Below are 26,795 nucleotides of genomic sequence, written 5' to 3'. Positions count from 1 at the left end.
TTTCTTACCGTCACTGCTGTGGCTTTGACTGCTAGCTGCCTGGGAAGAGGGAGCGCCACAACTGCTTGCCCTACAGCCACAGCAGGGTGTAAGAGACTCGAGATGAAACCTCAAGTCCTCAACTTCATAGCCACAAAGCTGCCAGTCCACTCCACAAACGGCTACGCAAGAAATTATCCGAATGGTCGACCCGGGCTCACGAGCTAGGTGTGCCCAAGGACCCGGACATGTCTGCCACCATACACTAGGTAGCTTCTCATGCTTGGTTTCGGCTAAAGAGGTTGCAGTGCGTGATGGCCGGCCATTGGTGCTCCACTTGTCAGCCCAGCAACATCAAACGGCATCTTACTGACAGCTAGTTGAATGCCGACCAGTTGTTCATCGACCACCTTGTCAACGCATTGACTCGCTGATTACGCTACCGTGTGTTCGAGCATCCGCACGAACCGCCAGCCAACCCGCTTGAGCTCGCGTTTACACATCCCCATCAGACGCAATACTACCACAGTGAATGCTACAACGCACGATCCAAGAGTCGGAAGCGCGCCAACCTCTGTGGTGTCGCCCTCCCGGTGTTGACAGTTTGGAAGAGCAGCCGAATACCCCACACCTACGGTAGGTGGTGCACCTCTGCCACGTAAGTTCTCATATCTCGCGCAGCCGGACACCGTCGGTAGTTGGGGTACCGCTTCTCAGGAAACAGCTCTCAAAGGAGTCTACCCCGGATGATATCGTCGAGCAATACCAGGACACGTACCATACCGACTACCGTGTCCTCGTACCGGATATCCAAACCTTTCACTCAACGCCTCAAGGATTCTCCTTCGGAGGCGGGCGGTTTCCGTTACGAGGTTTCTTAGGTTATTTATCCTAGCCAATAGGTTCTCAAACCACAGTGGCATATCGCTGTTGGCTTTTCAAGATGTCTGCGGCGGCGGAGATCATAACAGCACCCTATGCGGCCCAGTGGGGATACTCCACCTTCAGAACAGCACGAAATATGTCCCTTGAGCATTGTGCACTATCATCACCTAGGGGTGCGTTGTCAGCACGGGCAGATGAGTCCAACTGTCCAAAAGCCGGACCCGTTCTCAAGAAACTGCGTTTTGGGGCGAGAGAAGAGCCGATAGGATCCGCTACAAGTTGCGACTCTCGGCATGCAAAATGGAGGTGAAACTGCGGCTAATTTTCCCTAAAACCCCGGCCTACTGGCAAGGCAAATGTGGCCCAGCCCTCTCTACCAATGTCCGGTCATGGATTATAATCAGAGGAGGCTTCTCGAAATCTTCGAGTGAAGATCACGGGAGCATACCTTTAACCTTGGACGGCACGGGATGCAAATCACTGATTGCCAATCTGTTGGAAATCGTCCGTTCTTGCTCGGAGGAGGCCGCTCCTATGCCGTCGTTCTCATCCCATCTTTTCGAGAACAGATGGGCGCATCATCGTCCGTCGATCTCAGCTTTGGAGGGAGCTTGAACAGTCTTGATCGCAGTTGCCGACGATGTTAGAAAGCTGGTATGCCAGGGCTCCTGCTCGTCATATTGAGATGTCGGCTGCTAACACGGATTCCAACCGGCCGTTGAAAGCCAAATTGCTGGGGCATAGGCCTCTCGATAAACGACAGTCGAAATCCGGGTAAATCTGCGCTCTCCAGATCTTCTCTTGCCCTTATTTGCAGTTGCCGCTCTCGGCTGACCCAGAGTTCCCTTTCGGCTTCAAATCGAATCTCCTGCCGGAACAAGAAAAAATCAATTACCGTTGATGTGATGATGTAATGTGAGGACCTCCAGGTTCCTGGGAAGGAGGGAACTCCCTTTACACCCGCAGCGGGCATTGTTCCAGGCGAATTGCTACTCCCGTCCTCCTTGGCTTCGCAACCGGGAACAGAGTTGATTAACTCCCCGACCTCCTGGAGCTTATTCACGAAGGGTCCCCTCCGGTCTGGAGGATATGATCTGCAACGTTACCTGTTCCCACAACAAGGGGGGATTCCTTGCACCATCGCCAATTGTCATCGGCCGATACTTCGCCCATGCCGTAGCCGGAACCGGTTGCGATAATACCGCAGCGCCCTCATATGCGAAGTGGAATTTAGCCCTTGAGCTGTTCCTCCCAACTGCCGTCTTCGGTCTTGCCTCCTAGCATAATCTGCTAAAGCCGCTATCCAGAGCAAGCTGCTGCGCTGATGAATTGTTTTATTCCGCCAGACTCGGTTCTTTTTGCAGTTGGTTATGGGATATACACCTACGGCATTCCCTGACGAACAGATCAGCCGAGGAAGAAGGAAATCCCGTCTTGGTCCTCGAGTTTGACGCATGTAAGACGGTATTGGCTTTGATTCCAGTTCCGGGAATCAAGCCATGGCGCTGCCAGACTCCTTCAGCAGTTCACCAACCGCTCGCTCCCGAGACCCAGCAATAATGCTTGATTCCCGCGACTACCTGCCTGACGCGAGGAGCTCTCGCTTGATCAAGCTCGACACGAGAAGAGGAATTGGCTTCTGGAACGCTGGAAAAAGGCTCAGTTCCCGCTGTGTCATTGCTGTCTCACATGGCTCCGCTGACCAGAAAGTCTCTTTAGAGGACTGATTGGCAGCCAGAGCCACCAGCCGCGCTGTGGAGACTTTGTCTTTTGGCGTGTTCTGCCCTCCTTGGCTCATCTTTGTTGTTGGCGAGATCATGGCCTGTCTGATCAACATTCACTTGGCTTCAAATAAAACCTCATCTGTGCTGTGGATATACCGCCCCTAAGGATCTTGCGCTACTGTCCCGTAGAGGGTAGTCGGCCAGTCTGACTGTATACCCCCGCCGAACTACGATATAATTTGCGGTTTGATAATGCGATAATATGAAGTGGTTTCGCCACCCCAATGCTAACGGGTCTGCTATTGCAGCTAGCTCAACTTGGAGATTCATGCTAGCAGGTGATGGGAGCATGTTGGCTACGAGCTGCAGGGTGTTATTACAGGGTGGCACAAGGGAGTGAGAGTGAATGCTTACTGTCAGTTGCCCCGATTGCTCCCTCCCAGCCCTGTGTACACATCTTTCTCTCTTTTCTCATCACCTTCCTCGGAGAATGGCAAAACAGTTACACGTTCGAGGGTTACCACGGCCGGGAATCGTACAGTGAGTGGCATGAGTTTTCCCTGTTGGCATGCCGTAGACGTAACTTCTTTGGCAGTGCGTCCATTGTCCAGAAGGATGACTAGGGCATCCGTTGATGGACATCCTCCACCCACCCGTGCTAAGGCCAGAGAGCGGGCATAGTTTGGAGAACATGATTTGTGTACTGCCACATGTGTTTTGCTCTCGTGTTTCTGTTATGCCGAGAGGAAAATTCGTATATACAGTCCAAGCAGGCAGGGAGTGACGGAGACGACTTCTCAAGAAAGTCTGTCTCATCTAGTATTACTGTATAATCGCCCAATTGCAGGGTCGCATGTATCCCCAATTTAGCTTCTTTTATGGCTCTCAAGGAGTTGAGACATTGTAGCCGTGACCTTCTACTGTTGTTGACTTGCGCATTAGTGTTAGGAGAGAGGGTTGGGCGATCTGGATCATTCCTAGACGACGTCACGTTCCAAAACTGTTCTGTCACAGAGAGATGCAGCTGTCGAAATGGCCTTTCATTGCCTCCCTCAAGATGGAATTAAATAGAATTATATTTCAACCCGAGATACTACCACCACCCCTTTCAACCGGCTAGTCCTCTAGCTGATTCTCTTGTTATGATTATTACTATCAACCGGACTAAGCCCCCCGCCGTCCCTCTCCCTGTCGTGCTGGCCAGCGACTCCTCGCTGAGCCTTATTTGTCACCATCGCCCCGGCCCCGGCCTCAGCCTCGGCCTCGCGCTTGATGCGGACATAGGCAAGCTTCTCGAACCGGCTCAGGGCGCGCCACCAGTGCTGGCCCGCGTCGTGCTCGGCGATGCGCTCGAGCAGGTCGGCGGTGCCGACGCGCACGTCGCGGTCCTTGTGGAACAGGCCCAGCGCGAGGTAGAAAAGCCCCGCGTGCGACTCGGGCATGACCCCCAAGAGGAGACAGATCTCGTCGTACGTGTGCACGTACTTTGCGAGCGTGTCGTAGATTTCTTTGCTCTGCATGGGCGTCAGCCGCTGCGTCCGCAGCCGGTCGTGCATGTGCGCCAGGTCGAGGCCCTTTAGCGGGCGGATCGTGTAGAGCTTGGCAACGTCCTGTTTGTTTTCAAATTTCTTGTTGTCAGTCATGACTATGTATGTATTGAGGCGACGGGAAACCGATCAATCAACCCTCTCACGCACCTGGATGAAGCTGTAGTAGCTCCTAGTGTTCCTCCACCCTTCAATCCTCGTTACATTCCCAGCTAGCTCCTTGGCTTTGGTCGCTTCGTCCGCCCACACGTACCCGTGCCCGCCGGGCCCTGTCATGTTGGCCTCGTGTTCGTCGCTGCCAATATACAGCGCGCTCGCCCCGTACACGCTTTCCTCGAACGCTGCCGCTATCCGCGTGAACTTGAGCACCCAGGCGCGCCACTTGGAACGGATGACCCGCTCGCCCGCCCGCGTGGCGATGCTCCGGAGGATGTCGGCCATGAACGCCGCGTCCCCCGTTAGGTCGTTGTTCGATGACGACCCGCTGCCCGACGAGCTGTAGACCAGATTCGCGTAGGCCGGATTCTGCTGCTGGAAATATACCAGGCCCTCGGTGATCGGCGCTGCCTCGATCTTGCTGCTGATTTTCATCTTGCCGCTCGACAGGTCGCAGAGCAGGTCCCACCATTCTGGGTGGTGCTCAAAGGTCGGGTTTGTTACTCCAGCGATGAACCCGGGCACGTTCAAGAGATCGTCAATTTTTGTGAGGTCTGTGTACGGGAATGCGTGGCGGGTGAAGCCCCTGAGAATGCCGCCGGACGCCAGGGCACAGGCCGCGAGAACGGCCTCGGCGACGTCGCCCGACGGCATGTTGTGCCCTAAGAAAATCACGCGCTTTTGTGTCAACAGTGCGTTGATGAGCACTATAATGGGGTGTGTATTGGGGCCGTTTGTTGTGAGATGCGGGTGCAGGGGGAAGGTCTGAGGCGACTTGGCGTGCGCGTCTGAAAAGTTCTGGATGAGCTTGATCAAGGAGAAGTCGCCGACAATCTCGGGCATGACGGCTACAGGCACCTTGATCGGAATGGGAATGCCCTTGTACATGACCTTGCTCTCAAACTCGTGTGTATCCCGGGGAACCACATAGGCCGCGTGCGTTTGGATGTGCTCCTTGGTCCCTGACCGGAATATGCCAGGCCGTTTTGCCGGCGTCTGGCTGGCGTCGAGCGGCTGGTCTGCAACGTCCTCACCCGTCTCCTCGGCGATCCGCGCCTGGATCATTTGCTCAAACTTTTCGACAAACAGATCTTTGTTGTCACTGGATTGTAGCAGGTGCCTTTCGAGGACACTCAGCTTGGGCATCAGTGACAAGTCCATCTGGTTCACGGCTTCAAACAGCATGGCTAGGGTTTCGGGAACTGGCGCCTTGAAGTACTCTTCTAGCGCTAGTAATAACAAGGGCTGGAACTTGGGTTAGCCATCTTAGTGAGGTGCGGGAAAGTGAGTCCGGTCTCGCCTTGTATATATGTAAGAAAGGATGTCGGGTACATATGGCCATTGCTTTTACGACAGCACCTCTTTTGACGGTCTTATCCTGTTTTGTGTTCACGAGATTGAGGACGTAGACTAAAGGCGGGCCCTCCCCGCCCTCGGGCTCCGAGTCCGTCGATACGTCGTCGTCCCAGTCTTCGTCCAAGTCGCCCCCTTCTTCCTCGTCGTCCGACTCGTGTATTACGCCCTGGGCCCGATCCCGCTTGCGCAGCCGCCGAGCGCGCCGCTCTTCTCTTGCGCGCCTTTCCGCGTCATCTTCCTCCTGGCTCGTGTCTTTGTGGAGGAAAAAAATTGTCCAGTCCTGATTTCTGACGTGGGCTTGGTCCGGAAGCATGAGCTCGGCAAGCATGTGCCCGTCACCGGTAATGGCTATCGGGTACTGGTGCTCCATGACCGGGCCCCGATCGATATCGAAAGAGGCGACGAGGATGTACTCGACATGGTTCTCGGTACTATTGCGAGGGTACTGGGACCGCAGCTTGGGCGGTCGTCGCGCCGCGGGGTCATGGCGACGCTGGGCGCCAGCTGACAGTGAGCTATGTTGCGACGACGTCTTGCTCTTGGCGCTCGGGTTCGAGGGCCAGTCTCCGTCAGGAGGTTGTGGGGAGCGGGCGGGGCGCGCATTCTGAGACATTTCGGCTGACCGCGGGGAGGGGACGGTTGAGAGCGATCTTTGGTGGTGCAGAGCGGCACCATTGGCATAGCCGGCCGCGCTGTTGGCTCGTGTGAGAATCGGCAGCGCTTGGTGAGCCGACGCCATCGTCGTGGTCTTCCGCCTGCCCACTGGACCCGTATCCCAGCCCGGTCAAGTGCCGACCGATGCCCCTCTCTTCCGTCGTCTCGATTGCCAGGAAGTGTCGGTCAGTTGAGGACCTCGCTGGTTACACGAACCGGCTCCTCGGCTCCGCTTACAGCCCAATGGAACGGTCGAACAAGGGTTGGCCGCAGCGGAGGCGCAAATCGGTGCCTAGCTGGCCGGTTTGGCCTGGCGGGATCGGGATGGGATTACTTCGTATTACTGATGTCAATCAGCGCCGTGCGGTTGCAAGAATTATGCGAACTATTCAGTCCCGGACAACGGACAAACGGGGCAAGAAAGGGAATGACCGTCGCCAACGACAGGGTGCGAATCGGCAGTCGAGTTGTTTCTTTCTAATTAGTCGCTAGATAAGAGCACCAATGGCCCGGCTCTGAACTTCTGAAGCGTCGAGTGAGGAATTATCGCCTCCGGTATGGTTGGGATTTCGTCGACAGCACGGCTTCCGAGTCAATGCGGTCGCGGTAAGAGCGAACGCCGAAACACAAGATCGGCTGCAAGCCAAGATGCGGGATGTTGAACCGAATACACTGCGTCGGGTAGCAGCTGCTGGATTTGCCCTTTGGTGGGAGTTGGATCACAACCTCCTGACAGGGGTACGGCGCTAAAGCCAATGAGGGGTTCAGGGAGGGGGGCGGATCTGGCCGCTGGGGTCCACTAACCATCCCCTGCCAGATGCCAACTCCCGTCCCCGCATGTCAGGGCTTTGATGAAACAAGCTTGCACACCTAGTGCATCCAACCAGCAACAAACCCCAGCCTCGACCCTGACAGCTGTTAAGCCACAGTGGCTGACCCCTCCCTTATCCTGGCTTGGTTGTCCGGTCAGATTGTTTACTTTGTTCACACGATCATCTTTCTGCGCTTGCTAATTGCTATTGACAGCGACGAACGGCCAAACCATATTGCGTGCACGACATTCCGCCATTCAGTCGGAGCTGTTACTGATTAGCTTATCTTTTGAGCCAACAGCATTCTTAGCGGCCGGTGTGTCTTCCACTGGCGGGGACCGACATCATTATCAGCTGAAAACAATTAGGTGCCGGGGGCGTTTTCCATTACAATTCGCAAACACATCCAGAAAGACCGCCGTAGAGGATGGTAGGCTCAATTCAAAAGAAAGAAAATATTGGTCGCATCATTGACTGAGTCACAGGCCATGCCATACAAGCCATCCCCGTTGGGGTTCGGATCCCCACGACCTTCGCCATTCCGCCGTCCTCAATCACCAGCGTCGCCTTCCACGCTGCGACAGACAACGCCATCGGCATCGCCAACTAAACAAGCCGGATCGGATGCTGGTCCGAGATTCCTCAGCAGTCCAGTGGCAAGTCCCACACCAGAGTTTCGTACACCACGCAGACAAGCGACAGTAGACGATGCGCCGGATGAAGACTATGTGCCCAAGCCGCGCGTCACTCCTCGGCCGGCAGTTGCAAACACGGCGGCACATGGAACTTCACTCTCGCAACTACAGCCCTCGCAAGTCCGGACATTGAGGGAAGGTTTTCAAATCCTTGATCGCGACAGTGATGGTTCCGTGAACAGGGAGGACGTTGCGGACATGCTCAACCAGCTGGGTAGGGTCACCTAGCCGATTTTACTGCCGGCCCAATTGCTAACATGGGGGCTTCACAAGGCCTCCCCTCGGGCGCGTCCGACGTCTCGCAGTTCTTCCCGCCATCTGGGCCGCAGATCATGACGCTGGCGCTATTCCTCAACTCCATCTCGGCGTCCCTGGCAGCGCTGTCCCCTAGCTCGGAGCTCCTATCGGCATTTTCAGCCTTTGATGACGACGACAGCGGTCAGATCGATCTTGTCGAGCTCCGCGACGCCCTGCTGAACACAGCGCCCGAGCCCGGCCAACAGCCGTTGACACCAGCGGACGTAGACAAGGTCATTGCCGGCTTCACAGGTCGTAGAGCCTTCAGCAAGAGCAAATCTGGCGGCCTGGCCAAGCGGGGTGAAGTATTCAGGTACCATGATTTTGTAAACACGGTTATTGGGGGGAGTACAGGGAGCGAGCATGCCTCTGAACACGCTGATGAAGAGTGAGCTCGCCACAGCGCTCAATGGGAGGGGGTTGGGGCTTTTGGGGCACTGCGGGGCAGTGAATGATTATCAACATGGCATCATGACTTGCGCCTTGGCAGTGGATTTCGCTTGTTAGCAACATGTAACGGGTATGGGGCTGATTGATGTTAATGACCTATCAGTTTGGTGTTTGGGTGCTGTCACGCTTGGCTTCTGCTACCCTCACGCGATGACTGTCGCGGTTCATGCGCAATGTAGGCGCCTAGCGCCATTTTGAGACCGTTGCCACGAGATTCACCAAAAGCGGCAAGACGAATGGCCACCGTTAAACGGACCGGTCGAGGACACGAGCGGCCCCTTTGCCAACATTTGTTCTTCAATCCTCCTCGATTACCAAAATGCAGAGGATATTTCTATTCTACAGTATGTACAAACACAAAGTGTACTCCGTAACATTATAATAAGGCAAGAGGCCGGTCACCGGCCATGCTGACCCACAGAAGCTTCGAGAATTGAGTAAGCCCACCAGGCTGAGCACTGGTTAGAGCGATTCTCCCCGGGATTGAGATTTTATCTCTGAACCGGGGCTCCTTGAACGCTAGGCTAGGCGACCCTGAAGGCTGGTTTTGCTTTGGAGAGTCAACAGTTGACCGGATGGGACCCGTGTCCCCCGCAGAACAACGTCCCCACGCGCGACCTGATGCTGGGCGCGGACCCGGACGAATGACTTTTCTTTTGCCCGCCAATTTCCAGAGCAACCCCAGCCAGCTCAATATTTCTTCGAATCGCAAATCAAGAAGCCCAAGGGGCTCTGTGATTTGCCTGAGGGCTGAGAAGTCGTCTAAACCCTTTCAATTTGCCAAAGCGTGATGGGTTGATCGGCCTGCTGCCTTCTTCTGCAGGTTTTTGAACTTGTCCCCGACCTCCAGAGTTTCCCCAACTCCTTCTGCGCACTTCCCAGCTTTTCGTCCCGATTGCCAGGAACACCCCCGCCTCCCATTCTGTGACGCCGAAGAATAGAGAGAGTGGGAGAAACAAAACAAGTGACAGGCAATTGCATGCGCACCCACACACCCTCCCGAAAAGCTCAAAAATAATTACTTGGGGATACCTTGCGCTTAGTACCGTCCCTTCAATCCTCCAGCTATTTTTGCCTTTATGCAGCGCCGACGATACGAAGCCTGACCTTGCCTGGAAGTCACATTCCGCCGCGCTTCGTTTGCGGACCAACCGCTTTATAACAATCTGGACCCAGCAAGGACTCAGCCTTTAGTGAATATTCTGGATTCTGACTCCGCAAATGAAGTTTTTCTCCAAAATATCGTCCAAGAAACCAAACTCCGCCGAAGAGGAGGACGAGGACGCTGGTTTTGATCCACAGCCTATCCCTCCGCCCAAGTCGCCCACTAAGTCGCCTTCGAAATCTTCGGCTTCCCGGTCACCCTCCAAAAGAGTTCAGCGTCCCACGTCGCCGACCCCCCCGCGTGAGTCGAAGCCGCAGTCGCCGCGCACTTCCCGACCCTTCGCGCGGCACTCAACCGAGCCTAGCCTGTCGTCGTCCCGTCGGAAAAAGATCGACCCGGACACCCACCCGCTTAACCTGCCGCCTGAGGAGCGCAAGCGCCTGTCCGAGCTGTCCACTTGGAGCGACCGCAACTCGATGGATGTTGACAAAGAGCCCGTCAACGGGGGCACCGCCTCGTCGCCTCCCTCGCAGCCTCAACAGCAGTACCAGCGCCAAAAGTCCCCCGCACCCCCTCCGCATGCCAATTCATTCACCGTGCCTGTCAGCAATGGAGTGGACTCGTCGGCGAACGGCGATAACGATGAAGTCGTACCCCCTCCCCCGCCACACCGATCGCAGCCGTCCAGCCCCGTGCAACAAGACGCTGAACAGGCCGAGGCGTTCAAGAATGAGGGTAACAAATTCTTCAAGGCTGGTGACTACACTCGTGCACTCGAGTTCTACACCAAGGGTGAGTTTATACTATTGCCTGCGCGTTTTGCGGGCTCCTACGAACCCTAACTAATGCAACCGAACAGCTGTCAACCTCCAGCCCAACTCCGCTACCTATTTAGGCAACAGGGCTGCAGCGTACATGTCAGCCGGCCGTTATAACGATGCCCTTGAGGATTGCAAGCGGTCGCTGGATCTGGATCCTTCCAACTCCAAGATACTTCTGCGTCTGGCTCGCATCTACACCAACCTCGGGCAGCCTGAGGATGCCATTGACACCTTTGCCCGCATCCAGCCGCCGCCGTCGGCGAAGGACACTGCTCCGGCGAGGGAGATGCTTCGTCATGTCCAAGCGGCACAGTCGGCTTTGAGGGACGGCACGGCGGCCTCCATGGTGTTGCATCCTCTCGACATGGCGGAGAAGCTGCTTGGAGCCCACGCGCTGAAGCCGAGAAAATGGCAGCTGATGCGAGGAGAAGCACTTCTCAAGATGGGCGACGCTAATTCCCTTGGAGAGGCTCAGAACATTGCCATGTCCCTCTTGCGGATGAACAGTCAGGACCCGGAGGCCCTGGTACTGCGGGGTAGGGCGCTCTACTCACAGGGCGAGAATGACAAGGCAGTGCAGCATTTCCGCAAGGCGCTTAGCTGCGATCCTGATTTCAAGGACGCCGTCAAGTGGCTCCGGATGGTCCAGAAGCTGGACAAGATGAAGGAGGAGGGGAATGCTCAGTACAAGGCTGGGCGATGGCAAGCAGCTCTGGATCTTTATACGGCCGCCTTGGAGGTTGACCCTTCCAACAAGGGTACAAACTCCAAAATTCTGCAGAACCGAGCGTTGTGCCGTATCAAGCTTAAGCAGTATGATGCTGCCATTACCGACTGCGAGAAGGCAATCAGCCTTGATCCCCAGTATATCAAGGCCCGCAAGACCAAGGCCAACGCGCTGGGTCTGGCTGAGAAATGGGAGGCGGCGGTGCGGGAGTGGAAGGCCATCCAGGAGCTGGACCCCGAGGATCGCACCATTGCCAGGGAGGTTCGGAAGGCTGAGTTGGAGCTCAAGAAGTCGCAGAGGAAGGACTATTACAAGATTCTGGGCCTCGAGAAGACTGCGACGGACCACGAGATTAAGAAGGCTTACAGGAAGCTGGCCATTCAACACCATCCCGACAAGAACCCAGGGGATTCTGAGGCCGAGGCTCGGTTCAAAGACATCAGTGAGGCATACGAGACGCTGATTGACCCTCAGTACGTTGCAATGCTTATTCTCACCAATAGTTTTGTGTACACTAACAGCATGATTAGGAAGCGTGAGCGTTATGACAGTGGGGCCGATCTAGCTGATCCGGCAGACATGTTTGGTGGCGGCGGCATGGGCGGCGGTATCGACCCGGAGATCCTGTTCTCGATGATGGGCCAAGGAGGAGCGTTTGGCGGAGGCGGCTTTCCGGGAGGCGGGTTCCCTGGAGGCGCCAGCTTCACCTTCAACGACCGCCCCCGTGGAAGGGGTGGTTTCCCGCAGAGCTTCAACTTCTCGTGACAATCCGAAGACGGAGAAGCGACCGATGACGATGACCGGACCACTGAGCAAGACCGCGACCACGACCGCGACCACGACCGCGACAGCCGATGCCGCCAGGATGGGGAGGAATGGTCCCAAAGGGATGGGATTGGCATCAAGGCAGCTTGGCGAGCCGAGGCAGAGGAGGAAAGGGACAGGCGGCTGGAACGGCTGCATCGATTCGGGCTCGTGCTGGTGGCCGCCGTCGTGCTTCTCCCACCGTACCTCTTGGGTGCACTGACTGTGGGCGCTGGAGTCTTGTACGTTTGCATGCTGGGGGTGAAGAAGTCGGTCGGGGCACTGTGAGGGGGGCGCTGCTCAGGTCGTGCCATCCCCCCCAAAAAGAATGGTTTTTCTTATTGTTTTCGGTATAGAGCAATGGCCAGTGCCACAACATTCTACCCGTGTTGGAGGAGGGGAGGCGTTTGTTGGATCATGGGTAATTCATTGTTGGGAGGACTCAGATCCTTTCAGCCCAAAGCATCAACATCACAGCACATCGTCCGCATTCCGCGCAGATAGACAGGTAGTTCGTGGCCACGTTCCCACCAATGATGACGAAGGCGTTTTGATTTTCTTCAGAGATAATGTTGTGTTGCGTTGCGTTTGATTACATTGTGTATGAGTGTGGTGGTCTGGAGGTCAAGGCAAGTTAATTGGATTGTGGCCTGTCAGGACCTCCTTCAAGTCAAGGCGACTCGGAGGAATTGATTCATGGCGTTTGCATTAAGTCGCTTAGAGATGTTTAACTGCGTCCGCAATGATGGCATTGATCGGTTTACCTCACATTGATGTAGGTATTGTATAGATTACTTCGTACATGATACATTATTCTTACATGGCAGTCATTGGTTCTGGTTGTGACGGTGGGGCTAAAAATACCTTGAAGGGTCCGTGCTCTCATGTCACTACCGGGGTACCGTGCGCTTAGCGGCCCGGGGCCAACCGCAACCATCCCTGCCAAAGTTTTGGAGGCCACGATTCACTTGTCGCACCCGCCAAAAATCGGATTGAAGCCAGTCGTGAAGCCGCCACATTGCATTGTCTGCAAATACGAACCACGGTGCAAACCGCACTCTTCACCTTTCACACCCAGCTATCGGGTTCGCCAAATTGACCGATTCTTTCCCGTTCTGATGTTCGGGCACGAGTACATCTGTTCCTCCTAATACTTTTTGCTCCCTGTGCTCTTCGACTGGACGCCTTTGACGTTATCTGTTGGTCGAGGAGCAAACACCAGGGCCCGATCCGGGTTCTGATCCTGGATATCCAGTCGACTTTTCGCCATGGGTGCTGAATATGCCTACGACGAAGAGGGCTACCTCTGGCCCTTCTTCGTCTTCACGCTAACGCTCATCATCACTGTCCCTCTCACCTTCCTCTTAGTAAAGCGGTCGCGGGACCCTGCCGCCTCGCTCCAGCGCATTCAGACCAGCTTCAAGCATGCCCACACAGACACGGTTGACGCGCTGCGCAAGCGGGACAAGCGCAAGGACCGCAAGCTCTGGCTCATCCTCGCTGTCATCACTGGTTGGGCCGTAATAGGCTACATGCTCTACCTTATTCAGACTACCGAGGCGCCCACACAGAAGCTTTGGAACCCTTACGACATCCTGAACATTCCCGAGTCAGCGACCGAGAAGCAGATCAAGAGCACGTACAAGAAGTTGTCGCTCAAGTTTCACCCAGACAAGGCCAAGCCAGATCCATCCAAGAACGAGACCATGGACGATCTGAATGCGCGCTATGTCGAGATCTCGAAGGCGTACCAGGCGCTGACAGACGAGGACGTCCGGAACAACTATATCATGTACGGCAACCCGGATGGGAAGCAGGGTTACAGCATCAACATCGCGCTGCCTAAGGTTATCGTGTCGGACGGCAATGGGAAGTATGTTGTGCTGCTCTACTCGGCGCTCTTTGGCGTCCTGTTGCCCTACCTCGTTGGGTCGTGGTGGTACGGCACGCTCAGGCGCTCAAAGGAGGGCGTTCTCATGGAGAGCGCAAACAGGCTATTCCGCGAGTACAAGGACAACATTGACGAGGGAGGCGTCGTGGCCGCCCTCAGCACCGGCAAGGAGTTCGAGGAGCTCTTCAAGGGAGACAAGAGCGACTCTGGCCTGTCCAAGGTCGAATCGAGGATCTTCGCAGAGGGCGCATTGTCGCCACTGGCTGGGGGCCTGTCCGTCAAGGACAAGGAGAGGTTGGAGAACCTCGACAGTGGGCCGCAAAGGAAGGCGCTGGCGCTGCTCTGGGCTTACCTTGGCCGCATAGAGCTCGACGATCCCACGCTAGAGAAGGCCAAGTTTGCGGTTGCCCCAATTGCCCATGCTCTGAACAAGTCGTTTACGGCCATCTCGCTCGCGTACATGAACACGGGCCCCCTTCTGGCCTCGTACTACGCCAGCCAGAATCTGATACAAGCTATGCCTCCAAAATCGTCACCCCTCCTTCAGCTGCCCTACTTCACCCCGGCCGTCGTCAAAGCTGTTGAGGGCGACTCACGGATCCACACCAGCATCCAGGCCTTCATGGACAGGCCAGACGCAAAGCGCCGCAGCCTGGTAGTCGGCAAGGGTCTGCTCACCGACGAGCAATACCGCGAGGCGGTCGGCGTCGCCAAGCAGCTCCCCTTCCTGCGCGTCGCCAAGGCCTTCTTCAAGGTGACGGGCGAGCGGTTCATCATCCCCTCCTCGCTGGTGACACTCGTTGTCAAGGGCCGCTTCGTGCCCCCCGGGAGCGAAAACGTGCCCGAGGTCAACCCTGCCGACCTCGAGGACATAGATCCCGCCGAGGACGACCTGGACGCCATCCTTGGCCGCAAGACTAAGAAGCAGATCGGCAAGGACGAGAAGACGGGCAAGCCCATCATGGAGGAATCAGCAGGCAGCGATGAGCCCATCCTGGCGCCGCTCGCGGCCGCCCCCTATTTCGCGCGCGACCACAGCCCCAGGTGGAACGTTTTTTTGACCGACTCGAAGCAAGGGCGCGTCGCGGTCCCGCCTTTTACTTTTGCCCAGTTTGACAAGCCCATCTTTGAACAGGACGGCAGGACGCCGACGTTTGCCATGCAGACCCTCAAGGCGCAGTTCCAAGCCCCGCCCCATGCCGGGCATTACACGTTTGTGATGCACGTCGTGTGCGACAGCTACGTGGGCTTTGACACCAAGATGGAGGTGACGCTGATTGTCGAGGAGGCCGAGAAGGCGGCCAAGATGGCGGTCGAGGATGAGATTAGTGAGCCGGAGGAGGGTGAGTCAATATCTCTCTCTGTATCCCGTAATATCCCTTTTGCTAACATGTGCGTGGCAGATTCTCTTGCGGGCATTATGAACGCGGCCAAGGGTGGTGCGCCGCCGCAGCCGAAAAAGAGGAAACCTCAGAAAGAGGAGGAGGAGGAGGAGTCAGACGAGGAGAGTGGCACGGACGATGAGGATGATGATACCAGCGCGACAAATACGGATACTGAACCGGAGAATTAGAGGCGCGTTTTTGTTGGTTTGTCTTTTAAGGTGTCTCTTTTTCTTGCGCTACATAGTCCAGATGCTTTTGTACTAAGAATTGATATCTGCATATAATGTACATAAGGCGTTTTCCCTCTTGTCAATGCTGTTGCCAAAAGTGACATGTTCTGTTTACTTCTACCTCGCATGACATACTACACGCCCATAGTGCGCCATCATGCATCATTGCATTGCGTTGGAGGTGTCTGGTTCTGGAATCTCTGATGTGAGAAGCGAGGGCCAGGGCTACAAAAGCGCGGATTATGATGGCTTGCCCAGACCTCTATACTTACTATTACATACTTGTGTCCTGCTATATTGTAGGGTCGGGACAATGTCCTCGATCAGATCTCCTTATGCCATGTGTGAGGTAGGTACAGTACCTGCGTCCGATATCTCGGTATGCCAAGCAAGGATCCAATGTCTTCCACTCTACGTGTGTGCTGGTGGCTTTTGGGTTGGTTCTTGGGTATCAATTTGTCTACTTGTGCCTATTTGTCTGAATGAACTCCAGTCTGTCTAGCTTGGGGAACTACCCAAATGCGGTTCTTGGCCTTTGTCGAAGCCCTGTTCTTCCTTGCGGCGACAAGGCGGCTGGCCCGTTGCAAAGGTTGATTCGATCTCTCCGATCTGCTGGCTCATGGCCCCAAGGTTCAACCCTGATGGACATGACATGAATCTGCATGCCATTCCGCGGACACCTAACTTGAGTTCCCACGCCGAAGGGCTCGCGAGGGTAATTGCTTGACCAGGGCTCGCTCTCTCCTAATATCCTAGGACATTGTAAGTAGGGAGCGGCTTTCCCCTTTTCAAAGGCCTCAACCATCCTTTTCAAAGAGGTCGTTCAAATACCCAACGAAGCTCTCCCGCAACCGTCCCGCAGCCAGCTTCCCAACCGCCTCGAGCCCGATGCCTCCCCTATTCATCCCGACGAATGCGCGCCGATAGCGCTGCAGCTGCGGCAGCCCGACTTTCTTCCCGGGCAGTTCCACGACCAAATCATCCCCGACCTCTCCGGTGTTGTTAACCCTCGGTATGCTCACCGTGCCGCCGCCCTCGTCGGACTGCATCTCCAAGATCTTCTTGACAATGTCCTGCGTCTCGCGCTCCAGGACGTACAGGTAGTCCCCGCCGGGGTCCTTGTCGCGCTGCACGGTCGACTGGTTCGGGCGGACCAGTTTTTTGCCTTGCCCCGCGATGGCGTCCCAGATCTTGTCAAACACCTGCCGCGTCTGCGCCTCGTCGTCTTCCCATACTAGGGTGAACAACGGCGAGTCCCAGCGCGTCATGGGATTGGGCTCTTCGTAGCGGAAGACGAGGTTCTCCCAGTTGGACGGCTCGTAGGGTTCTTCCCCGTCGTCGTTCCCGTCCCCTTCGGCGCCATCACCATCCGCTTGCGCCGACGACCCGGCTTCCGGAATATCATCCCCTTCGCCCCCAACTCGTGGCTCAGATCCTCTTCCAGCACCATCTCCGTTACCGTTATCACTTGCGACGTCTGCCCCTTCTGCCCCACCCGCCCTGTTCCCTCCCCCACCAACCTCACCAATCCCATTGCTCCCGGTCGTTGCCTCTCCCCTCCGAACCAACCGTCTCTGATTCACCTCTCTAGCACGCTCAACGGGGCAACCGACCTGCAGCACACAACTCGGTGTGCGCGCATTCTTGGCCTCACAAAAGAGCTGGTACCGCCAGCCTTTGATGTAGTTGAGGCCGTCGAGCACGACGATATCTCGGGGGGACAGGACGCGTTTCACGGCGGCGTAGATTGCCGCGCGCGCGTCCTTTTCCGAGGCGTTGGCCGACCGCACGTGTGCGGGGAGTGCTGACGGGGACAGGTCGTACACGGTTCGCGAGATGGACTGCGTCGTGTCTGAGATGAGGTGGAGACGGTAGGCTGGTTGCTGTTGTGGTTGCGGCTGTTGTTCTTGTTGTTGCTGCTGGGGGGTTGGGGGAGAGGAAGAGGAAGAGGAAGAGGAGGAGGAAGAGATGCGCTCAGAGAGGTACGAGTACAGCTGGCGTGCCCGGGTTGTTTTGCCCGAGGTGGGTAGGCCGGTGATGATTATGAGCTGTATGGCAGGGGTGACGGTATTAGATTTGCAGTCGGGAGGAGGACTCTTGAAGCAGGCTTTGTCTGGAGGCTTACTGGCATTCTGGCGGTTGGCTTTGGGTTGGAGAATCCCTTGCCAGCGTGTGATAATGTCGACTTGGTCTGCACATTACTGGCCTGTAGGGCCAGGCCAGGCTGACGTTGGAGGTCACTGGAAAGAATTACCGTTATGGCGGGGCGATTGACGGAGGGGTATGTAGCCCCCACTTTGACAGGTACAAGTACCCCACTCCTCGCTTAGCCGATGAGACCCCGGAGTCCCGGACGCCCCTCCGGCTTGCCTGCGTGTATGTACAGTACATATCAGTGATAGGGAACGTTTTGTCGCTACTGTAATGTTGACTTCGGGAGGCTGATCAGATGAAAGCCATCGACCTCTTGTCAAACGTTTCAGACGTATGCAATGTAAGTAAGCCTGAAATTTTTTTCCCTTGTCTCTCTTTCGTCGGATTCTTCGAGACCCACAACAACCGAGTACTATTCAGAAAGCATGTGATGAAGATGGTACACATCCTCAAGATCCCTGGCGAGAGGCCATGATATGCATTGCGTAGCCCCGATCGTGGGAGGACTCGCTCCTACCTTCTTTTGATTCTGGCGTACGTATACCGCAGTTCATGGCTGTCAACCTGCTCTGAGCTTACGCGGTCCGGAGGTATGGTGTTCCTGGCATGCCGGCTTCTGGATGGTTGAGCCTGAACGGGAGCCTGCCTTCCCGTCTCCCGGTGACTCGACAAGGCACGAAGAGTAGAAGGCATATACGTACGTGTAAGGGCTGACGTCTCGAAATCCTCGTCGGCTTCGGCTCCCGGTTGCCTAGGCCCTCGCATTCGTCATCGTTTACATAGCATATGGTTTCGAACACAACGTCGACGCGCAAATGCAAGCTTTCGGACGTAGACGTTACCTCGTCGCCGTTGCCAAGCGAGCGGCCCCTTTCAACTGGTTACCGGCTCAGCGCGAAGTTTGGTTCAGGCTTTCCCGTGGCTCTCCCACAGCTGCCGTTGGCCCCGCGCCGTGCAACCGCTCCCTCGATAAATTAGCTGCTTCTCAGGTCAACAGCCTCAGTGCTACCGTATAATCAGGAGCATCCAATGGGCTTGCGAAGGTAGACTTGCACGTTTGAGGCATGAGTGACTCGGCCAAGGGTATCCGGTGTGGCATGCCCGGGACGGGAGTGTTCCGGAAGCTTGTTTCGATGCTGCGCGTGCCGGCGTGCTCTGTAGCCAAAAGGTTGTGCATCGGCTTTTTGACGACGATATTGGGGTGGCTTGAGGTGGCACTTTGCCGAAGTCAAGAAAAGCAACTACATGGGCGTATTCCGGCCTATAGCTCTGAGGGATTATCACCGGGCGATCTCGGCCCGGAGCGGCGGGAGAGTGGGGATAAACCATAGTTGCTGAGTAACCTGACTGATGTGGAAATCCGGGCTACACCCGGACGTTGCACGTCGAGTGCTGGTGGGGGTCCTGCTCGAAGTTCCCATATCCAGGGTCTGGCCGGTCTGGCCGACGTGCCAAGCGGCCGACGACACTCAGGCTCTAATGTTAAGGTTAACATCAAGCATGGGAAAGGGGAAGTGATGAGGTCGTGTTCTTCACCGCTAATACTCTCACATGAGATGCTATAAATAGTCAGTTGTTCAATCTTCATTTGATCAGAGAAGCATAGCCACGGCATTTCGACGAGGAAAGGGCCAACGTTTGGTGTTGTTTTCTGTTCCATCGTCATGGCAGTCATGACACACCCGATGATGTTGATTGGCTATGGCCTGCGGCCCAAATGGCAAGGGCAAGCCACAGCTAGCGTGCCTGGCGGTGACCGAATCCATTATTCTGCGAGAGCAAAAATAATATTCTGCGAGAGCAATACGTATCTTGTGGCTCACCACCCAGCCAAATCCACCACAACCCACCACAAATTTCAACCGTAGGCCACCTTACACTGCTTACAGACTTCTACATATCATCCTACGATGAGCGGATTGAAGCCATCGCCAATCATTGCGCACGCATCGATGACCTTGGGCAGGGTTGATGCCAGTCCGAAAGCTCGGTGTTGCAAAGCTCAGGGTTAGGAATGGAGCAAGGCTGCCGTTGCTTACATAAGCCCCCATTGATTCTTCAAGCCAACCTAGAAGGTACAGAGTACAGATGTAGTAAACGGATTAGAGATATACTTATTATACCATTGCAAATAGCTTTCATTAGGTCGTCACTTAGTAAGGTATTTAACTCGAATGTGTACAATACAAGTATATGGCTTGCTCTTCCCTCCTGCAATAGACTGTAGGGAGAGGAGCGTGTGTAGTGGACTGCGCCACATGCTCTCATAGAATAACATTTTTGCTCTCACAGAATAATGTTTCGCGGCGGTGACAGGAACGTGGGAGATATTTGCCGGGCCACGACGTGGTCGGGTGGTGTCTGCCAACTGCATGGGTCAGGAGATCGTATTTCTTCAAACAACCCCAGTCCAGTGAAATCAAGGCTAAGGTCAATCTGGTCGAATCTGGGACTTCAGGTACCAGGGGGCATTTCCATCTGGATGGTCGCTTTTCCCTTCTGGGACTAGTGTAGGGCTGTGGATGCTAGTAAACATCGGGAGGATCTGCGTGAATTTCCAACTTACGTTATCCCTGAGCCTTCGCCTCGCGCCTCGGGCCCCGGGGACAATTTCGCCAGATCTGGCACGGTCAGAAAATCCACCAAACAGACGTTTTAACAGTAGTGAACGAAGTTAGTGGATTCGTATAGGTTCGTTGGTCCTGCAGGCCCAGATCTCTCGGGCCCGAGTGGGGAACAGTCTGCCGGTACCGGTAGTGTAGCCCATCGTCTAGTCGAGGGCTCCAGGTCTTCAACTTCTACTAGACGAGTTACCCAGTCACGACATAGGGAGCATAACGTTACATAGCACGAGGTTGTAGATTTGCAATCTCTCAATCTGCTACTCTGATCATGACGAACTTGAAGGTATGTTGGATTCACTAACGACTTTTACACATGAGCTACAGCAGTACCTCGTACTCAGGCGTCTCCCCTTGAAATTCCATCGACTGAACTTGACCCTTTCCGGCGCCAGCGTCCCATCGGTCAACCAAACGGCCAAACCGGGCCGTCCATGCTTTTCGCCCGCCTCAAGTGGCTTGCAGAGTGAGCAGCCACGCGTGAGCAGCCACGCCATCGATGAACCACACTAGAATTATTCTAGAAGCATTTCGCCTCAAGGGAATGCAAGCCATCAGCAGCCATAGCCGTACCGAGGTCCTCCCAAGAGATGCATTGGTCAGCACTTGTATGTACGGATAGTGCCCATTCCAACATTCCAACCCTTAACGCGTCGCGTGCAACCTGTGTAACGTTGTCCTTCAAGATGTGGGGAACTTTTAAGCTTTCTGGCGCCCCCTGGAAGGTCTGGATTGCTGGGAGCCTCGCCAAGACGAGCCAATATCGGCTGCTGGTCAAGAACGCCTTCGCAATGGTATCCCAAAGAGGAAAGGCCCCTGCTCGAGCACGGGCCACTGGTTAGGCGGTACCTTCTCAGTCTTCCACTCATCTGACCCCCTCGCAGGTGAATCTCGCTGCATCTGGCGCATCCAGCACCAATGTTTAGCCTAACGCTACCTTCTTGTGCAGAGATGCGCTTGATGGTTTCCAGCCATGTCAAGACACAATTTCAATAACCGCCAGGTATTCGGGTATCTGGAGGCTGTGGCCGTTGAACAGGGGCTGTGTTTCGATTTATCATGTCGTCTGTCGGCGGGGCATCTTGGCGCTCGCTCAACGCCCGCCTACGATTTGCTGCGATTTGGCGAGAGCCCCTTAGCCATAGCCCTGTGAGCCCTGGCTAGCACGTATGTAACTTATCGTACAGCACAGCAATGAATGAATCGAGTCAACCGGGGGATTGGTATTGGCTCCCAAGACAAGCTCGAAGCTCGGGTTGACGATCACCGGCAGCTGGGAATGCAATATTATATTCTCGCGCCTCGGCCTTCTGCAAGTTCGCAACTGCCCAGATCTTGCCCAGATCAGATCCAGCTTAAAGAAGGTCGTCAGCCGGACAGGCTCTCTCCTAGGCATTTTCACCCGTCAGCGACCCCATAGTCCGACCCCATAGTCAGAGGTTGGCCATTCGAGCTGAAACTGAAGCGATACTCCGCAAACGACGCGTTGCCCTCGCCCATTCCGCCCTGCGAACTGCCCGGCTGCTGATCAGTGATCGCCGACTGCATGTGCTTAGGTCCGGGCTTCTTTCTGGATTCGCCCTGGACTGAAGCAACAGAGTATCAGCGACGTTACCCACAGTCGGGGACCTGACCGTGAGGCTCCTTCGGCGAAACCATCCCCGAGAGAACGGTGCTGCGCCGTCAGACGCGGCGTCTCCACCGGGCTTACTGCACTACTGTGGTCGGCGTCCAGCCTCAAGCCTCAAGCCTCTCTGCCCAAGATGGTCTACTGTGGGAAGCCAAGCAAGGGATGCTCTAACTGTCGAGAGCGCAAGATACGAGTAAGTTTGATATTTGCCACCCTCCGCCCCCAACCCTTTCTCTTCGTCATGTAGTGTAGCCAGTGAGCCTCACCATTCCACGGCATCACTGGGTATCACAGCACCTATTTCCCGCCTCGGCAATGGAAGCCGTTGTGAGTCGGCCCGCTGACGTAGTCCCAGTGTGATCAAAGAGAGCCAGGGTGCGGGCAGTGTGAGAAGAGACAGCAAGAATGCCCCGGGTATCGAAACCTCGTCGACCTCATGTTCCGCGATGAAAGCTCCCATGTCATCAAGAAGGCTAGGGCCCGGGCCCGCAAGACGAGGAGTCTTGCCGTTGACCCCGCTACGCCATCCGACTCGGAGGGCCGCTCGTCGCTCACCCCCGAGCCTCGAAGGAAACCACTGTCCTTAGTGGTCCCCACTTCCCCGGCACCAAGCAGCCCAGCCAGCTGGGACGCCCCGGCATGCGAAGAGAGTTGTAGCCTGCTGTCACCCGAATCAGGAAGTTGGCCAGTCACCCCTGCAGTGGCCCTGCTGTACAACCTCGCGCCGACTTGCCAAGAACAAGGCACCGCCTGGTTCTTCTCCCGATACGTGACCATGGAGGAGACGGCATGTCACCAAAAGTTTGACTTTCTCCGCGATGTGTGGAAGCCTTCGCCATCGGCGTCGGGCCAGGTCGACGGCGTCCTTGCAAGCATGACGGCCGTCGGGCTCATGGAACTGGCTAGCATGAAACAGTCGGTGGATCTTATGGATGCCGCGAGGAAATCGTACGGGACAGCATTGCGGTTGGTAAATCACGCATTGCAGGATCCAGCCGAAGCCGTCAAGGACAGCACAATGCTGTCCGTACTGATCCTCGGCGTGTTCGAGATGATGGCAGAAAACACACCGCGAACCTTGACGGTCGAGGCTTTCCAAAAACATGTCAACGGGGCGGCGGAGCTTGCACGAATGCGGGGAGCCGCTCAATTCCAGACGCGGGCGGGCAGAAGGATGTTCTCGATGCTCTGCCAGCGAGCAATTATCATCTGCGCTCAAAGAAATGTGCCCATGCCGGACGGCTTGATAGAGCTCTCGCAAGAAATGGCCTCAACCTTGAAGCCTGAAAATCCGACTAGACATTTACTGCCACTAGTGTGGGAGACACTTCAACTACGCTCAGATATCAAGATGGGCGCCTTGGCTGATCCCGAGATCATTCTCGGCAAGCTGCTGGCCATTGAGGAGCGATTTGAGAAACTAACCGCCCAGCTACCACCGTCCTCACAATATCGGACATTCAAAGTAACACAACACCACCCCGCAGTATTCGGGGGTATTTGCCATCTATATCCATCCCTGCGACAGGCCAACCTTTGGACCTGCATCCTCACAACCCGCATCCTCGTGCTAGAAACCGTTGTCTCCATCATCTACCATGACTCGCAGACCTTCGCCCCGAGGCTATCCTCCACTTACTACATGGACGAGTTTCACAAGGCACGGCGGAAACTGCGACGGCTGGTCCACGCCGTCACGGCGAGCGTGCCCCAACACCTGGGCCTCATGAACGCCACCGACGGCAGCATCGAGAGCCTCGATCCGGGAGCCACACCGATAGCGACCGTCGAGATACGCCAGACGCCCAGCCCCCCGACATCACCGTCAGCCAGGTCATCCGACTCGGGCAGCAGCGTTTTTAGCCCCTGCTCCGATCCTTCCTCGAAGCGGTATCTGTCAGGACTCACCATCCTCGACGTGACGCGCGCGCGGGACGCCGAAGAGGAGGCGGAGCGCTACATGCTCCTCGTGTCGGCCAGGAGCACCGTCGTCTGGCCGCTGTTTGTGGTGGGCATGTCGACGGCGTGCTCCGACGAGATGCGCGCCTACGTCATTGGTCGGCTGCGCACCCTGTACATGGAGACGGGCATCAGGCAGGCGGATGCCGTGGCCAACATTTTGGAAGAGCAGCACGAGGCGTCCGCGTCCGGGTCGTGGCTGGCTGGAGCGGGGGACATGTCGTTGGCGTCGGCGAGGGAGGAGGAGGGGGAACTTGTAGAAGAGCAGGAGTCTGTGCTGTCACAGCTGTCGCTGTCGCTGTCTATGGCCAGGCCGGGTTATGGGATTCTGACGATGAGGGGGGATATGCCGCCGACGAAGCCGGAGTTTGACATGGTTTGGGTGTAACATCACAAAGCGAGCGGTTTTGGCTCGGCGAATTCAAACGCACGGGGCGTTATTATGGGATCTCCCGAGATTTCAGGGCTTGAGAGACACGACATGAAAGGAAAAGCAATGGATGGAAAAGATGGGAGAAATTTACCCGCAGATACCAATACACGAAAGATACCGATTTGCATGTATATTTGTATGCTGTCAAATAGTATATACCAGCTGCTTGGTCGTAGCACTATGTGAATCCCAGAAAAAAAATAACAGCTCCAGTCCATCCACTCCAGCAGCCGCATTTCCTGACCTGACCTGGCCTGACCTGACCTGCGCCAAGCAATGCGATGCGATGCGTCAAAGTAAATCACTGTACTTGTACAAAGTAAGTCACCACCCGTCAAAGTTCCCAAACCCTCGGCCTTCCATCTTGACTTTCTTCTTGACCGGTTCCTCCCACGTATCCACCTCATTGATGATCTTCTTCTTATCCCCCGTCCCATCCCCATCCCCTTCCTCCTCTTGCTGTTGTAGCTGCTGCTGCATCGCCGACCTAGCCAGCGCACTCTGGAGGTACTTGCCCACAGGCTTACTACTACCATCCCCGCCAACCCCCCGACCCCCGTCATAATCATAATCGCTGCTGCTACGTATCCTCTTGCCCGTCCACGTAGTCCTGTCATCCTCCTTGTCACCACGGCGCAGTTCAACCTCCTTTGCCTTGCTCTCAGCCTCCTTTTGGTCCCTCTCCTTGAGGAACTCTTCAAATGGATCGACAAACACCACTACATCCTTCAGCACAATGTCTTCAAGCGGCCGGTTGGTGTCCTTGTCGGTCGGGACGGCCTCCATGCGGGTGAGCGTGGAATCAGCCCCGTCCACGACACGGCCGAACACAGTGTGTTTCCGATCGAGGTGTTTTGCGGGGCGGTAGGTGATGAAGAACTGGCTGCTGTTTGTGTTTTTGCCCTTGTTGGCCATGCTGACGACCCCCCTCGCGTCGTGCGTATGCGGGCCTTCGAGCTCGTCGGCAAAGTTTTTGCCCCAGATGGAGGTCCCGCCCCGGCCCGTGCCTGTAGGGTCGCCGCCTTGGATCATGAAGTTGGGGATGGACCGGTGGAAGCGGAGGTTGCGGTAGTAACCCTTTTGGGCGAGCCGGATGAAATTCCAGACGGCTTTGGGCGCGGTCTCGGTGTGGAGTTCGAGGGTTAGTGGGCCGAGGTTGGTTTCTAGCCGGCAGTAGCCCTTGTGCCGTACACGTTTGGGCTTGAGCATGTACTCCTCGTCGCTGAGCAGCGCTCGCTCGCCGGATGTGGAGGGGGTTAGCCCCGTTGAGGTGAAGGAGGCGGCCGCTAGTCCGGTCGTGTAGGCTGCCGCGTTGGGCGCGAGTTTCTTTTCTTGGATGAGGGAGGGTTGTCGCTGTGTGGAGGAGGAGTTGGTGGGCTTGGAGGTCGCTGTCAGAGACTTGGTGATGCGATTGACGTCGCCGGTCTCGCGGGCCTGACGCGCCCGCTGCACGGCTTCCTTTGCGCGCAGCACTTTGTCACCTATCCGGCCCAACGCGTCAATGTTGATGTTGCTCTGCTGGCGCTGTTCCTCCTGTTCGCGGGTGGGGAGCGCGTCCTGGCCGTCCTGGAGGTACTTGAACTGGCTGAGGTCGCGGCTGGCTGCGTTCTGCGGGTCCTGTAGGGTGATGATGTCCTTGCGGCCAAACTCGACGTCGTCAACCAGGTCCCGCCACATCTTGGCCTTGATGTTCATGCGCTCGACCGTGTCCCAGGCGAACACGTTGGCGTAGTTACCGTGGCGGATGGCAACGATGTGCGTGTTGTCGGTGAAGACCTTGAACGTGACGGGGTCGATGAAGTCGCCCTTGCCGTCGGTCGAGACGCCATTTCGGTCGCCGGCACTGCCCTCGGCGGCGGTGTCGGCGTTGCGCGCAAAGTTGAGACGGATCAGGTCCTTCGCAACGAGAGGTTTCCCATTGACGGGGTTGGTTTTGTGCTTTTCAAGCCAGGCGCTAATGACCTCGACGTCGAAGATAGTGCCGTCCGGGGTGCAGACGGGGTTCTTGAAGGGCTGGAGACTGGCGGCGCAAAAGTTGAAGGGCAGTCGCTTGAAACTTGCGTGGGCGGCGCCGCCACTGCGCTGCGCTCGGGAGCCCGCATTCGCTCCGACGCTGGCACTGTACGCATCTGAGGACGACCACTCCGAGTGTGTGATGTAGAGCTTGTCGGTGCCTTTCCCCATGCTTGCGATGAGGCGGGCTGATGTCTCTAATTGATGATGGAATGGGGACCAAACCGAACCAGTGGAATCCAAAGTTCCAGACTCCAAAACAACCACGACGGGCTGATGCGCTATCTTATCAGTAGGACTGCTTGGCAGACGTGAGGCGTGGGGCTGAAGACCCTTGTAACCAGGCGAGGTGGGGCGTACCGTTGGAGGTTACAATACCTAATTGTAAGTTACATCAGGAATACATGTAATTTCAAGCTATAGAATACATAGGGGTTGACAACGCTCGTCTTCATTGTCTTCATTGC

At 56.0% G+C, this 26,795-nt stretch overlaps 7 protein-coding genes across 7 annotated transcripts; 4 read left to right on the top strand and 3 right to left on the bottom strand.

The window, feature by feature from the left end:
- Positions 1–3,712: 3,712 nt before the first annotated feature.
- On the bottom strand, positions 3,713–6,386 carry N656DRAFT_787606 (spindle pole body interacting protein; the record flags this gene model as incomplete). Its single annotated transcript, XM_064816621.1, has 3 exons — positions 3,713–4,198; positions 4,286–5,536; positions 5,592–6,386. The coding sequence occupies 3 exons, from the start codon at positions 6,384–6,386 to the stop codon at positions 3,713–3,715; spliced, it is 2,532 nt and encodes an 843-aa protein (XP_064672609.1).
- Positions 6,387–7,396: 1,010 nt separating this feature from the next.
- Positions 7,397–8,537, top strand: N656DRAFT_776098 (EF-hand). Its single transcript, XM_064814567.1, has 3 exons — positions 7,397–7,543; positions 7,599–8,022; positions 8,082–8,537. The coding sequence occupies exons 1-3, from the start codon at positions 7,541–7,543 to the stop codon at positions 8,495–8,497; spliced, it is 843 nt and encodes a 280-aa protein (XP_064672608.1). The 5' UTR covers positions 7,397–7,540; the 3' UTR covers positions 8,498–8,537.
- Positions 8,538–9,776: 1,239 nt separating this feature from the next.
- N656DRAFT_704313 (TPR-like protein) lies at positions 9,777–11,973 on the top strand (the record flags this gene model as incomplete). The annotated part of the gene is made up of 3 exons (XM_064811168.1): positions 9,777–10,452; positions 10,520–11,681; positions 11,739–11,973. The coding sequence occupies 3 exons, from the start codon at positions 9,777–9,779 to the stop codon at positions 11,971–11,973; spliced, it is 2,073 nt and encodes a 690-aa protein (XP_064672607.1).
- Positions 11,974–12,951: 978 nt separating this feature from the next.
- Positions 12,952–15,735, top strand: N656DRAFT_776094 (uncharacterized protein). Its single transcript, XM_064814566.1, has 2 exons — positions 12,952–15,246; positions 15,307–15,735. Exons 1-2 carry the CDS (start codon positions 13,281–13,283, stop codon positions 15,474–15,476), a joined length of 2,136 nt encoding a protein of 711 aa, XP_064672606.1. The 5' UTR covers positions 12,952–13,280; the 3' UTR covers positions 15,477–15,735.
- Positions 15,736–16,244: 509 nt separating this feature from the next.
- N656DRAFT_478201 (chromatin associated protein KTI12) lies at positions 16,245–17,806 on the bottom strand. The gene is made up of 2 exons (XM_064809791.1): positions 17,644–17,806; positions 16,245–17,566 (listed from the first exon to the last, which is right to left on the bottom strand). The coding sequence occupies exons 1-2, from the start codon at positions 17,647–17,649 to the stop codon at positions 16,316–16,318; spliced, it is 1,257 nt and encodes a 418-aa protein (XP_064672605.1). The 5' UTR covers positions 17,650–17,806; the 3' UTR covers positions 16,245–16,315.
- Positions 17,807–22,056: 4,250 nt separating this feature from the next.
- On the top strand, positions 22,057–24,270 carry N656DRAFT_703813 (uncharacterized protein; the record flags this gene model as incomplete). The annotated part of the gene is made up of 2 exons (XM_064811125.1): positions 22,057–22,116; positions 22,279–24,270. 2 exons carry the CDS (start codon positions 22,057–22,059, stop codon positions 24,268–24,270), a joined length of 2,052 nt encoding a protein of 683 aa, XP_064672604.1.
- A 148-nt stretch (positions 24,271–24,418) lies between these two features.
- Positions 24,419–26,578, bottom strand: N656DRAFT_776088 (cyclophilin-like protein). Its single transcript, XM_064814565.1, has one exon. It carries the CDS (start codon positions 26,497–26,499, stop codon positions 24,640–24,642), a length of 1,860 nt encoding a protein of 619 aa, XP_064672603.1. The 5' UTR covers positions 26,500–26,578; the 3' UTR covers positions 24,419–24,639.
- Positions 26,579–26,795: the final 217 nt, after the last annotated feature.

Source organism: Canariomyces notabilis (genome assembly GCF_033297395.1).
Source record: "Canariomyces notabilis strain CBS 508.74 unplaced genomic scaffold N656scaffold_4, whole genome shotgun sequence".
Classification (NCBI taxonomy): Eukaryota; Fungi; Ascomycota; class Sordariomycetes; order Sordariales; family Chaetomiaceae; genus Canariomyces; species Canariomyces notabilis.
The sequence above is the reverse complement of the archived record's forward strand: the minus strand, read 5'-3'. Positions and strand labels throughout refer to the sequence as shown.